The sequence below is a fragment of the Melanerpes formicivorus genome, unplaced genomic scaffold, assembly GCF_026170545.1.
Source record: "Melanerpes formicivorus ecotype bairdi unplaced genomic scaffold, bMelFor1.0.p_v2 SCAF_42, whole genome shotgun sequence".
NCBI classification, from domain to species: domain Eukaryota; kingdom Metazoa; phylum Chordata; class Aves; order Piciformes; family Picidae; genus Melanerpes; species Melanerpes formicivorus.
The window spans coordinates 3,042,571-3,056,874 of NW_027142394.1; the positions used below are offsets into that span (position 1 = coordinate 3,042,571).

The 14,304-nt window shown below is 45.2% G+C and overlaps 2 protein-coding genes across 2 annotated transcripts in view; one reads left to right on the forward strand and one right to left on the reverse strand.

Annotated features, from left to right (window-relative positions):
* The first annotated feature begins 381 nt into the window (after positions 1-381).
* On the forward strand, positions 382-7,040 carry LOC137451337 (transthyretin-like). The gene is made up of 4 exons (XM_068158748.1): positions 382-497; positions 2,778-2,908; positions 5,682-5,817; positions 6,769-7,040. The coding sequence occupies exons 1-4, from the start codon at positions 429-431 to the stop codon at positions 6,874-6,876; spliced, it is 444 nt and encodes a 147-aa protein (XP_068014849.1). The 5' UTR covers positions 382-428; the 3' UTR covers positions 6,877-7,040.
* A 2,133-nt stretch (positions 7,041-9,173) lies between these two features.
* B4GALT6 (beta-1,4-galactosyltransferase 6) overlaps positions 9,174-14,304 on the reverse strand; it is a 36,571-nt gene continuing 31,440 nt past the window's right edge. The window contains exon 9 of the mRNA XM_068158749.1: positions 9,174-12,892. Within this exon, the coding sequence (XP_068014850.1) occupies positions 12,745-12,892 (148 nt within the window). The 3' untranslated portion in view covers positions 9,174-12,744. The remainder of the gene's footprint in view (positions 12,893-14,304) is intronic.

The window sequence follows — 14,304 nt, forward strand, 5'->3', positions numbered from 1 at the left end:
ATCAAGGTGGGGAGAAGGCCAGCACAAAGAACCATGGGTCAGGACAGTTATGCCAAGCCATAACCACAGAGAAAATCTCCCTGAAACTGTCGATTTGACCACAAATATTCATTGCTCTCAACGACAGGAGATCCTCAACAAAAAGAGCAAGATAAACCAGGGCAGACATTGTCTGCAAGAAAACAGAACACTGCAGCTGAGCTGTGAGAGAAGCAACGCTAGAACCCCCCTTATGGTAGCAGGCAAGGTTCATGTTTGTATGAGTTACTTATTTCCTCACTGTTTACCAAGTAAACAGCACGAATCAGCAAGTTGAAAGTCATATGGCTCCTCTGATAAGTAGCCCCTCTTCAGAGGCTTTGATATAAAAATCACAGACCCCACCAATTCCTGCTTGCTGACACTGAGACTTGCCAGTGGCAGGCAAGATGGCTTTTCCCTCAGGGTTCCTTCTCCTCTTAGCTGGCCTGGCACTTCTCTCTGAAGCTGCACCACCGGTAAGTGTCTCAGGATTGAGGGCCTCCATGCTGATGCAGTCCCAGCTTCCTGTTCTTGCACTTTAATTAGTCTTAAGTGAAAAACAGAATGCTCCACTTGGTTGCAATTACTTTGATTTTTCTTTGGCATGTATTGGCTGTAGCCCCCTCCTGCTGCTCTTTTTCTGGTGCTTCTTTCCCCTTCTCTAGTGGTCAGTTTTGAGGGCTTTATGGTTAGAGAAGCAGCACTTCTCTGATTAGACTAAGTGATGATGTGAAAAACTATGCAAGAAAAGAGGGGGCAAAAAAGATCATATTCACTACACAAAAGCCTTGGGCCTTTTGGAAAGTAACTAACAGCCCTTGTAACATAACAAACAAGCTCCTGATAGGAGGGATTTACTTTCCTGTTGAAGAAATGCCTTCTGCAGCACTCTCCCTTACTGCTGTACCCACCACAGCTCTATCCCAAGCAAGAGAGAATCTCAGCACTCCTTGATGCAAGGAAAGAACAGAGCCAAACCCAGATACTGCTTCCAGAAGGCTCACTTATTCCAGCAAAGCAATTTGGAGGTGCAGATGCTTCAGCCTGATATTAGAATCATAGAATCAATGAGGTTGGAAAAGACCTCAGAGATCATCAAGTCCAACCTGTCACCCAGCACCTCATGACTGCTAAACCATGGCACCAAGTGCCACATCCAGCCCCTTTTTGAACACCTCCAGGGATGGTGACTCCACCACCTCCCTGGGCAGCACATTCCAATGGCTAACAACTCGCTCTGGGAAGAACTTTCTCCTCACCTCAAGCCTAAACTTTCCCTGGCACAGCTTGAGACTGTGTCCTCTTGTTCAGGTGCTGATTGCCTGGGAGAAGAGACCAACCCCCACCTGCCTGCAACCTCCCTTCAGGCAGTTGTAGAGAGCAATAAAGTCTCCCTGAGCCTCCTCTTCTCCAGGCTAAGCAACCCCAGCTCCCTCAACCTCTCCTCATAGGGCTTGTGCTTGAGGTCTCTCCCCAGCCTTGTTGTCCTTCAAGTTCACATGTCTCAATGTCCTTCCTAAATTGAGGGGACCCAGAACTGGACACATATTCTCCTAGAACAATCCTACCTTGCTCTCTCTCCTCCTGCTTATCCTTCCTCTCAAGCTCTGATCTTTGAGCAAGTGAACACCTGACCAACTTTGGTGAGGAAGCAGACTTTTACTGAGCTCCAGGAAAATAGGTGGCGGCACTAGAGCTCCCATTGCCAATGCCTCCAAAGAAACATTAGCAAGGAGCCTGTTTGTTGCTGACAGGAGGGGGACTGAGGGGTCAGGGCACACAGGCAGCACAGATACTTTCTGGTTCACTGCTCTGATATAAGACAGGGCTCCTGGCCTGTGGGATGGTCACTACATCCCAGACTGGAAGAGAGTGTGTCAGAGTTTCTACCATGTTTTACCACAGGTTTACCACATTTACCTCTTGACTTTTACCATCTACACCATGACTCATTTCGCAATGATTAAATGGAGACTGAATTACTGTTTTGAGATCATCCCTGACTAGCACTCTCCACAAAGTTCTGTTTTCTCACTTTTCATCTACAGAATTAGGCAGAAGAAGGTTAAAGCCCTGATTCAACTCTGCCTTTAAAGAGGTAAAATATCAGGGCATAACCACAGCTTGTGCTGAACGTATTGGGAGTGCAACTACAGCCACCCCATCTCTAAAGGAAGGTTGTCCCATGCTGCCCCTGCACAGCTCTCAGGGGCTGATGAATCTGACCCCACACAGAGTTAGTGGAGAGTCCATATGCAGTGCTTATCAAGCTTACAGCAGAATGAAGATAACTCTATGGCTACAAGACATCAGAGGCTCTCACATCCAGCAAACCACTTTGGAATCACCACTCTGAAATACAGAGGGAGAGTTGCCAGAGTTTTAAACTTTCCTCCTGCCTTTGAGGATTTAATCATTTGGTGTTGAGGTCACAATTCAGGTAGCACTTCATGCTGGAGGTGGGGTGTAGCAGGCCATGCAAAGAGAAAACAGAAGTGTGTTCTCACAGAGAGCAGCACAGCCTCCCCACAGCACATGGCTGCACTCCTCCCGACAGCTCCTGACATCTTCCTCTCTGGCTCCACCGTACCCAGCCCCCAGGAAGCCCGAGGCTACAGTTCTGCAGCACACAGTGCTCTTGCTGAGGGACATATCATGCAGTCTGTAGATCTAAAGATGCAGTGCACCTTACTGCTTCATTACGGACCACTGCTCACCTGCCTTGCAGCATAACACTTCTGCCTTCCTCTCTCCAGGTCTCTGCTGACTCCAAGTATCCTCTTTTTATAAAAATTCTGGATGCAGTCCGAGGAAGTCCAGCTCCAAGTGTTCCAGTTAAGTTATATAAAGAAGCTGCAGATGGATCTTGGGAACTGTTAAATTCCAAGTAAGTCATACCAAAATAATGAGTGAAAGCAGGGGAAGGCAATGGGAAGAGGCCAAGGAGCTGCAAATGCAATTTCACATTCTCCAGCAGAAGATGTGATTCTTACTCAGAGGAGAAGAGAAGGTCCTATTGGATCCATTTGCTGCAGCCAGCCTTTTAACTGTAGCACAGTTCCAGCCACCAAAATGGGTTTATAATGCTCTATAATCACTCTGAGCACAAGAAATTGTTTCCAACTCTCCTTTAACTCAATCCCTGCTTCTCTTCAATTTCATTACCGAGGATGATGTTACTTTTTAGTACCCAGCAATGAACTGCTGTGCTGTTACCAGAACAATCAGGCAGACTCTTCTAGGGCTTGGGGTTTTTTATGATGAGGAAGTTGTGATAAATCAACCTCTCCACTCTTGTTGATTGGTAAATAATTGGATGTTAGCAAGAGATGCTGAAACAACTGCTCTCAGATAAAAGATGTTTGGGTTTAGCTGAGAATGATTATTAGAGAAAGGAGCAGTTATCTAACTATTATCAGTCTACCAGAAAGTTGAAATAGAGACATCTGCATCAGTTTTGCTGCCTCCCACACAAGATGGGTATCTAACCGCTGAAACAGGTCCAGGGGAGGGCCACAAAGATGAGCAGAGGGCTAGAGAACCTCCCCTGTGGGGACAGGCTGAGAGAGTTGGGACTGTTCAGCCTGGAGAAGGCTCTGGGAAGACTTGAGAGCAGCCTTCCAGTACCTGAAAAAGGTGGGGAGGGAATTTTTACAAGAGCCTGTAGCAAAAGGATGAGTGGCAATGGATTAAAGGTTGAGGAAGGCAGATTTAGACTCAAGATTAGAAAGACATTTTCTACAGTGTAGGTGGTGAGACACTGGAACAGGTTGCCCAGGGAGGTTGTGGATCCTCCCTCCCTGGAGGTGCTCAAGGCCAGGTTGGATGAGGCCTTGAGCAACCTGGGCTAGAGTGAGGTGTCCCCACCCATGGCAAGGGGGTTGGAACTAGGTGACCTTTAAGATGCCTTTCAATCCAAACCATTCTGTGATTCCTTGAATCTGAATGGATTTGCAAACCTCTGGTAACTGACTACAGAGAATCTGGTCTGATATAAGCGGTGTTCTGTGACTTCATGTTTCTATGCTTCATTAAAACACAAATCCCAAGTAATGCACTAGAGGATCACAGTATCACACAGTATCACTTAGGTTGGAAAGGACCTCGAGGATCATCGAGTCCAACCTATCAACACAGACCCCATGACTAGACCATGGCACCAAGTGCCACGTCCAATCTCCTCTTGAACGCCTCCAGGGTCGATGACTCAACCACCTCCCTGGGCAACCCGTTCCAATGCCGAATGACTCGCTCGGTGAAGAACTTCCTCCTCACCTCGAGTCTAAACCTCCCCTGGTGCAGCTTGAGACTGTGTCCCCTTGTTCTGGTGCTGGTTGCCTGGGAGAAGAGGCCAACCCCTTCCTGGCTACAACCACCCTTCAGGTAGTTGTAGAGGGCAATGAGGTCACCCCTGAGCCTCCTCTTCTCCAGGCTAAACAACCCCAGCTCCCTCAGCCTCTCCTCATAGGGCTGTGCTCAAGGCCTCTCCCCAGCCTTGTTGCCCTTCTCTGGACACGTTCAAGTGTTTCAATGTCCTTAAACTGAGGGGCCCAGAACACAGTACTCAAGGTGCGGCCTAACCTAAGCAGAGTACAGGGGCACAATGACCTCCTTGCTCCTGCTGGCCACACTATTCCTAATGCAGGCCAGGATGCCATTGGTCCTCCTGGCCACCTGGGCACACTGTTGGCTCATATTCAGGTGGCTGTCGATCAGCACACCCAGGTCCCGCTCTGTTTGGGAGCTCTCCAGCCACTCCAACCCCCCAAAAAATGACACAAAAACCCATCCAGTTCTTCATTTGTCTCTCCATGCATTTTGGATAGAACATGTTCAGAGAAAGGTCTGGCAGCTAGACCCCAAACCAGTGGTTTGTGACTGCTAAAATCAGCAGCACTATCACTTGCGGATAGCCGACCCGATCAAACCCCAGTGTTATATAACTTAGTTCATAGAAATGGGCTTCAACCCAGAGACATGTTTGAGAGACAGCATTCAATATTGGTTCTGGAGCCCTGAATGGGCCAGTGTTCAAAGGTGTATGGTTTCATACCGGTGTTATGGCCTTGGATAGCGCTGATAGCATCTTCAAACCAAACAAAACCATCTGTTTGTCGAGGATGGAAAACCAACTGATCAATACAGGCATGTTGGCTGACCTACAGCCATTTCAAATAACAGATCTCAGTTTTCAAGTAGCCAACTGCAATAAAAGCTATTTGCACTGATAAAACAACTCAAGATGCTTAAATAAGAAACCCACAGAAAAATCAAGGGAGCTGACCCTACTGATTTGCAGAGTGAGGGCAACAGAGCTTCCACATTGCTTACAGCAGTGCTGACGTCTTCTCTCTGAGTGAGTTCACTTAATTAGCTCCAAGACATTGCCAAGATCCCATGCATAATAACACCAGCTTTTGGCTCACCCCCAAACCATGCAGAGCAGTGATGTGGCAGGCAGCCATCTGCTGTGGCCATCATGGAAGCAGCAAATGCCAAGATAAGCTCTGAAGCGTCCCTAATACAGATGGACACAAGCCATTCCTGATCAATAGGAGCATTCATCGTGTTACTTAGGCTACACAACATCCCTCAAGTTCAGTTGCTAAGATCTACATCTTAACCAAAATATGAGAGTGCATTCTTCTGCCCTCACCCAGACAAACCACTGACAACGGAGAGCTCCACGAGCTCGCCAGTAAAGAACAATTTGTAGCCGGGCTCTACAAGATTGAGCTGGACACAGCCTCTTACTGGAAGAGATTGGGCTTGAATCCCTTCCATCACCATGCTGATGTGAGTACTCATCCCTTCCTGTACTTTAATTCCATAGAATGAAGGCACTTTGTAGGGCTAGGCTTCAATTACTGATTGCATGTGTTGGAATCTTCTTTTCACTTCACAGTATTTTTACATTAACACTTTAAATCCACAGTCTCAGTGGACAGGACAAAGGGTAGTGGCTTCCAACTGGAAGAAGCTGGATTTAGGCTGGACATTAGGATGAAATTCTTCTCTGTGAGGGTGGTGGGGAACTGGAAGAGGTTGCCCAGAGAAGCTGTGGAGGCTCCAAGCCTGGTAGTGTTCAACACCAGGTTGGATGGGGCCTTGAGCAACCTGGTCCAGTAGGAGGTGTCCCTGCCTGTAGCATTGGGGTTGGAACTAGCTGATCTTTAAGGTCCAGTATCACAGTATCACTTAGGTTGGAAAGGACCTCGAGGATCATCGAGTCCAACCTATCAACACAGACCCCATGACTAGACCATGGCACCAAGTGCCACGTCCAATCTCCTCTGGAACACCTCCAGGGACGATGACTCAACCACCTCCCTGGGCAACCCGTTCCAATGACGAATGACTCGCTCGGTGAAGAACTTCCTCCTCACCTCGAGTCTAAACCTCCCCTGGTGCAGCTTGAGACTGTGTCCCCTTGTTCTGGTGCTGGTTGCCTGGGAGAAGGGGCCAACCCCTTCCTGGCTACAACCACCTTTCAGGTAGTTGTAGAGGGCAATGAGGTCACCCCTGAGCCTCCTCTTCTCCAGGCTAAACAACCCCAGCTCCCTCAGCCTCTCCTCATCGGGCTTGTGTTCAAGGCCTCTCCCCAGGCTTGTTGCCCTTCTCTGAACACGTTCAAGTGTTTCAATGTCCTTCTTAAACTGAGGGGCCCAGAACTGGACACAGTCCCTTCCTACACAAACCCTTCTATGAGTCTATGAATTGTCTGGTGTTTGTTTTTTCTTCCTCCAGGTGGTGTTCACAGCTAACGACTCTGGCTATCGCCATCACTCCATCACTGTTTTCCTCAGCCCCTTTTCTTACTCAACTACAGCGGTAGTTAGTGAGCCAGTGGAATAGAAGACATCAAGCATGAAAAGTTAGACGTGCGAATTGAAATTCCCATAAATAATAAGACTTTCGTTCCTGACTTTAGCAACACTTAACTTCAGGAAGAACGTTTATTGACTTTGTTTTCCAATACTCTTCTGAATAAAAGCATCCTGTATTTCTGTACTCCTTAATCACTGCTCTTCTGAGTAGAAGTTTAGGGCTTGAAAAAAACAAACCCAAACACATTAAGCTTAGACAAAGCAAGCGCGTTGAAACTGCATTACTGGGCTTCTGTGAACAAATGGAAGCCTTTCATGAAGTTAATCACCCACATTCCTCCTTGCAAAGAGAGGGAACAAAGCACATCTGAAAGGCATCTCACAGAAAGTAAACACAGAGAAAATGCAATCCACCACCTACCATCATCTCTGCTGTACTAGTGAAGCCCGCAAGAGAGGAGGACACATGGGACTGCTACCCAGGGCCCCACATACCATCAGTTAAACTCACCTCCCAGTACTGACTTTTAAGATGCAGAAGTAAAGCAGCTTAAAAGTGATGGCAAGGCAGAACAGCATTTCAGGATGCTGCCTGTACCTAAAATGCCTTCTTTCCTGTTTTCCAATGTAACTGGTGAGACCTCCAAGGACAGCCCACGTCCAGTGCTGCAGAGAAGTACAACCACCAAACAGAGATGAAGACGTTTAGTCATGTATTTTCATAAAAGGCTGCAAATAACTTTGTCCCCAGTTGAAGTACTCCCCAAAATTACCTCTAACCTACAGACACTTGTGTAATAGTTATAAGAAACATGAGGATAACGATTCCTGAGAAACCCAACTCCCTGTGTAATGCCAGGAGGGGGAATCCTTCTATTTCACATTCTTGTAAGCCACATGCAAGGAAGATTACCTCCTAAGCAGAAGAACAGAGAAAATCCATTAGGAGATTCCACAAGAACAGCAACCCTGTCTTGGAAGAGTATACAGAAACATTGAGTCATTTAGCCCAAGAAAACCAAAAGCTGAAATAATATAAAGAGCAATACAGGGATTTGTTAGCCTAAGGCTTGACTCCCATCACAGCCTAACCTCATGTATTTACTGGGCAGGTGTCTCCTTTTGGTCTACAGAATAGAGCACTAGAAACATGACAACTTGATCCACAAACAAAACACAAAGAAGGTATATTGTGTTGGCCCCAGCAGAAGAGGGACGTGGAGCTGCTGGAGCAGGTCCAGAGGAGGGCCATGAAGGCCAATGCCATCCTGGCCTGCATCAGGAACAGTGTGGCCAGCAGGAGCAGGGAAGTCATTCTGCCCCTGGACTCAGCACTGGTTAGGCCACACCTTGAGTCCTGTGTCCAGTTCTAGGCCACTCAAATTAAGAAGGACATTGAGACACTTGAACATGTCCAGAGAAGGGCAACAAAGGCTGGGGAGAGACCTCGAGCACAAGCCCTATGAGGAGAGGCTGAGGGAGCTGGGGTTGCTTAGCCTGGAGGAGGCTCAGGGGAGAACTTATTGCTGTCTACAACTACCTGAAGGGAAGTTGTATCCAGGAGTGGGTTGGTCTCTTCTCCCAGGCAATCAGCACCTAACAAGAGGACACAGTCTCAAGCTGCACCAGGGCAAGTTTAGGCTGGAGATGAGGAGAAAGTTCTTCACAGAGAGAGTTGTTAGCCATTGGGATGTGCTGCCCAGGGAGGTGGTGGAGTCACCGCCCCTGAAGGTGTTCAAGAGGGGATTTGACATGGCACTTGAAGCCATGGTTTAGTAGTCATGAGGTGTTGGGTGACAGGTTGGACTTGATGATCCTTGAGGTCTTTTCCAGCCTTATTGATTCTATTCTATGAAGATGATCCGAGGGCTGGAGAATCTCACCTCTGAGGACAGGCTGAGAGTTGGGTCTGATCACCCTGGAGAAGAGCAAGCTGCGGGAAGACCTTATAGTGGCCTTGCAGTACCTGAAGGGAGTGACAAAAAAGCTGGGGAAGGACATTTTACAAGGGCTTGTTATGATAGGGTGAAAGGGAATGGATTGATGCTCGAGGAGGGCAGATTTAGACAGGAAATTGGGAAGAAATTCTTTACAGTGAGGGTGGTGAGACACTGCAACAGGGTGCCCAGGGAGGCTGTGGATGCTCCCTTCCTGGAGGTGTTCACGGCCAGGTTGGATGAGGCCTTTGAGCAACCTGGGCTAGTGCAAGGTGTCCCTGTCCATGGCAGGGGGGGTTGAAACTAGATGACCTTTAAGATGCCTTCCCACCCAAACCATCTTATGAATCCATGTTCTCCCCAGAGCCTCAGAATAACCAAACCAACGCCATCTTTAGAACATTGTATTTCATAAAAGACAATGATAAAAAAGTACAAACATTGTCATGAACAACAAAAAAAAAGAGGAAAAAGAAAGAAAAAAAAAGGAAAATAATAACAATACTAAAAAAAAAAATAGATATGATAGTACACAGGAAATTCCCAGCATTTGTTTCAGTGCAGTTTTCATTAAGCCTACCTTACATACCTCTAAGAAATAAAATCATCTTAAGTACACTTCCTCTTGCTGATATGCAATGGATCCTTTTAAGTTTGTAAGTAGCTGGCTCATTAGTAACCCACCACAACAGAGGCATTAGTAAACATAACAATAGAAAAATAGACTGGCAGGGTCCAAGGGAAAGGCCATTTTGCACTGGCTTTTCAACAGCCTGTCCATTGCAAAATGGATTCTCTCTTCTATATTCCCCTACTGCAGTTTGAAATACAGCAAATGGCCTGGGGAGTATCTCAGCATGGCTGTCAGACGCCGCTGTCAATGTTTCTGTCATGTTTCTACTTGTTCATTTGCAAGACATTCAGAACCTTGGAAAACACTCCCTCTCTCTCTCCTCCCTCCATGCTCACTCCTTGAAGACAGCCTTAGTTTGCCTTGTCAGCAATGCAAAGCTCAATGTGATTTGCCTTCCCTCTGTGTTTTACCAGAGCCGTGAAAGTATCAAAAGGAATGTGGACAACTCTTAGTTCTGCATCACACTGATTTTGTTTGAAGGCACTGTCTATGTTAAACTCCACTACAGAAGAGTACTGAGTTCAGGCAGGTAGCATATGAACACCATTCTGATGTCATTTCAGATGGCAACTTCTCCCAGTTCCCAACAAGGTGATAAAAATGTATTGAGAGAAGGGCGTTGGGTAACAACTCATAACCAAACACCCATCGCTTTGGGGCACCAAAATGTAAGCTTGAACTCAGCTGTATGTCCAAATCCCTTCACAGGCTGCTCTACATCACCTTTTTCTGAGACCCTCCATGATTAAATCACTTAAAGCTGTAAGGCTCTATTAGCCCAGCCACAGTCTATGTGTAATATTGTATGTATATACACCGACATATGCAGCAGAGTGTTTTGAATTGCACATTCATTTCACACAATGCCTAACAAATGGGCACAAAAGCATGCTTCAGGCAAAGGTGCAGACCTGGAGTACCAAAGGATGTTTCACAGCCATGGGTGTTGAGTTTGAGTTGAACTTGTACTGAAAACCAGCAATCACTTCAAAACACATCAGGGCTTCAAAACAAAAGCCAAAAAGCCCTATTCAACAAGAATTGTATTAGCCTGGTAGGAAATAGATCTTCAGAATGAAATTAGTCATACTTGCTCGTACAGTGTATCAGTTACCCCACCCCACCCCCCTTTGTCCATATGCTTCAAAATATTCTATATACTCAGCTATAGAAAAATAGATCAGGAGGTGATCAAACCACTTAAGCATGCTTTTGAAGGAGGGTTTGCTCACTTTATGCTCACTTGCTGCTATTTGCATTGCTTGACATCATTTCTACAGCACATTGGCTCAACTGCTAGATGTTAAGGTAATCCCAACACAGTTTAAAACACCCCTTACAGTTGCTCTCAGCTTCACTTAAATCACTACATTTCTACCTAAATATTTAGGATGCCTACAGCTAAGCTCCTTACTTTACTGAAGAATGGCTAGGGGCAAAATTGCTGCTGGGATGTCAAAGAAATTAAAGGTGTTTATGGCAAACAAACTGAAATATACAAAGCACCACACCATCTGTGGCAGCAACTCAGGCAACCAACACACAGTAATGAGTTGAAGTCTGTCAATGCTCTTACAGTACACTCTGTGGATAAACAATCCTTATTATATAGTGTTTTCCATTCTTTGTGGGAGCAGGAGTCAGTCTTTGGTTCCTAAAGAGTTGAGTAACTGTGACAAACAAAAATAAGCTCAGCAGATCTTGGTCGGTATCTTTGCGTTAGCATAGAAAATAAACGATCCCGTCCTTTCGCTCACTATTAACAAGGGCTGTAAAAAAATATTAGGAGAAGATAATGCTTGGCAGGGGGGGATACTTTTAGGTAGCATAACATTACAAGCCAACAGAAAATATAAGTGTTTTTCACAGTAAGCCAAGGAAAAAGGCTTGTTACTCATACACACACCACCACAAAATAGAGAGGCAGGCAGGACCGATCCTTAGCGGGACTGTGCAACCTCAACGTCTCATCGAAAGTCATCGACTTGAGGATACTTAGTGCATCATAGAAGCACTCAGCACTCTACCAGAACAGGCCCTTAAATAGCTTTATTGATTAATATATTAGGAGTGGAATTTTAAAAAGCACTTGGGATTGGCCTGCTTCAGTTCCACTCCCCGCCATCAGCAGCGGAACAGCCTGACCGACGCCCCGGCTCTGAAAATCCCACGCTGCAAGCACTACAACTAGTTAGGACTAGGTTTGCTTATTTGCATAAAAATCTAACTTTAATATTCTTCCAATGAAGACACAGTTATACTTTTTTGGCTCTTCTGATTTTGGAGGAATAAAAGTGCTGTTTACTAAGCTAGATATATATATATATATAGATATCTATATATTTCATTAAAAAAAGGACCAATACCAAAATACTGTACGCACCCAGACACATCGTTTTAGGCATTAAAGTCCCTGACACTGACACCAGTGGCACACTTGGAAACAGTGAAGAACTCCTGTAGGTCAGCATAATAGCAACAGCTGCAAGATTTTGTTCAGGAATGCACATGCAATATGCATACCAAGAGGGTCTAGATGGCAGGCAGGGCATCATCCAGTTTCGCTGGCAATAAATAAAACTCAAAGCTTTCTTTCTAGCAAGCTCTTCTAGGAAACTGATTTTTCTACAGGGATATGCAAAAAGGCCTAGAGCTCAGAACTAGTATAACAGTTTACAGTCATAGCTGGCCAACAATTAATATTTCCTTCATTTCACATAAGGTATAACCTTGTTTTAAGCATACTTACAGTTTACACTTGTTCTTTCATGCTAAGAAAAACATTCCTATAGAATTCAAAGAAGAACACACTCAAATACATACTGGAGCATAAAATATTGAGCCATTGAAAAGGCATGTACACACAGTAATTTACATCACATATTTACAAAACACATTCTAAAAAGAAACAGAAGCATTCATTTTAAATATGGGGAAGGGTTAGGAGGGTGGTTTAGTATAAAAAACAAACCCCACAACATTGCTGGAAGGAGTGGTTCCTTCTGTCCCTACTTCCAGAGAAGCTACAAGTCTGTGTTCTGCAGTTTCTTTAGCTGAGTGGTTAAGAACATGAAGAATGAAGGCTTGGACAGTAGTCTCATGCTGTAAACATCTGAGTGGTGCTGCTGAGTGGTAGCTGCTGGCTTGGCTTTTCTCTTCCCATGGTACATGCAGTCACCTCTCAGCCCAAAATATGCAACAAAACGGTCACAAGTGTCTAATTCTAAGCTGCTGTTTGTTGGGTTGGTTTTGGTTTACAGGGTCCTTTAGTAGCTTCCAGTGCTAGAAGTTTCTTCTGGTAGGGCAGTCTGTCATTCCACTTCCATCAATAGTCTCTAACAGGAGCGAGTTCTGGTATGAGATTAACAGTTATATTTTTATACAACCTACTGACAAGTATTTTGGGAGTGTATATTAAATTGTTCAAGCCATCAATATACTGACGTTCCCTGGAATACCTCAGGAGTTTGTACCTGCAGAGGGAGTTGGAAGAACAAAAGATGAGAAAGAATTGTGAGAAACAAGTCAGTTGATGTCAGACTGTAACAGACAGTTCATTTGGAAACATGCTTTAAATCCTGGGGCTTGGAAACTACCAAATTCCCTTCCCAAGCTTTAAAAGCAATCTGCTTCCTGGCTTTTAATGCACCTAGGATTTCATCTTCACTTCTGTAAGTTAACATTAAGACTAAATAACTAAGGTGGCATTTATTAGGTATGCTTTTTATGGCCCCAAACCAAACTGATTCAGAAAGAACATTCAATTTCTTCACATTCTGTGGCTGTAAAGCTCAACTATGGAGCTCAGAGAAGACTTAGAAACCTTCACTCTTCATCATTGTATATTTAAAGGTCTGAATTGTTCTTCCTGCCATTCTTGAGACTGCTGTATTTGCAAACATCTAACTTTGAGGTCATTAAAATACCCTCCACAAATTACTGCTTGATCATGGGGAAAAACCCCTCCACAGAGTACTGACTGATCATGACAAAACCCCTCCACAGAGTACTGATTGACCATGGGGATAAAACTCCTCCACAGAGTACTGATTGATCATGGGGAAAAAACCCCTCCACAGAGTACTGATTGATCATGGGGAAAAAACCCTCCACAGATTACTGATTGATACTTTCTAGTCTCATATCATGTATTTACCCAAGTCTGCTCAACTTCTCTACTTAAAAATGAGGAAACAGAAAAGAAAGATGTTCCCAGAATGAGATAGCTGTCGATAACAGAATTGAGCAGGACTTCTAACTACCTGGAAACACACACCATAAACCCTTAGGTTGTGTTTCATATTCAGATCTTTAGGTGTAGCTCATCTCTGGTTGCTATTCCAGTCCAGGGAATATTCCAGAATCTACTGGCCAGTTAAAGTGTTTGGTATCTTTGCAGCAAAAGAAAGGAACTCAGAAAGGAAAAGTTTACCTCAGTGTAAGGAGGAAATGAGAAAATCTGTACCTCAGGAAAGAACAAAATATGATGGAAGAAACCAATCACTGAAGCACAACATTTTTTGATTGGAAAAGACCTCCAAGATCATCAATCCAACACCACCATGCCCTCTAAACCATGTCCCAGAGTGCCATGGCCCCAGGTTTCTTGAACGCCTCCAGGGATGGTGACTCCCTGGGCAGCCTGTTCCAATGCCTGACCACTTTTCCAGAAAAGAAATTTTTCCTGACCTCCAACCTAAACCTCCCCTGGCACAATTTCAGGCCACTTCCTCTCATTCTACCACCCTGATACTAGGGAGAAGAGACCAAGCCCCACCTCACCCCAACCTCCTTTCGGGGAGCTGTAGAGAGCAAGGAGGCCTCTTTTCAGCCTCCTCTTTGACCCCAGTTCCCTCAGCCAGTCTGTTTTCAGGCAGAAGTCATT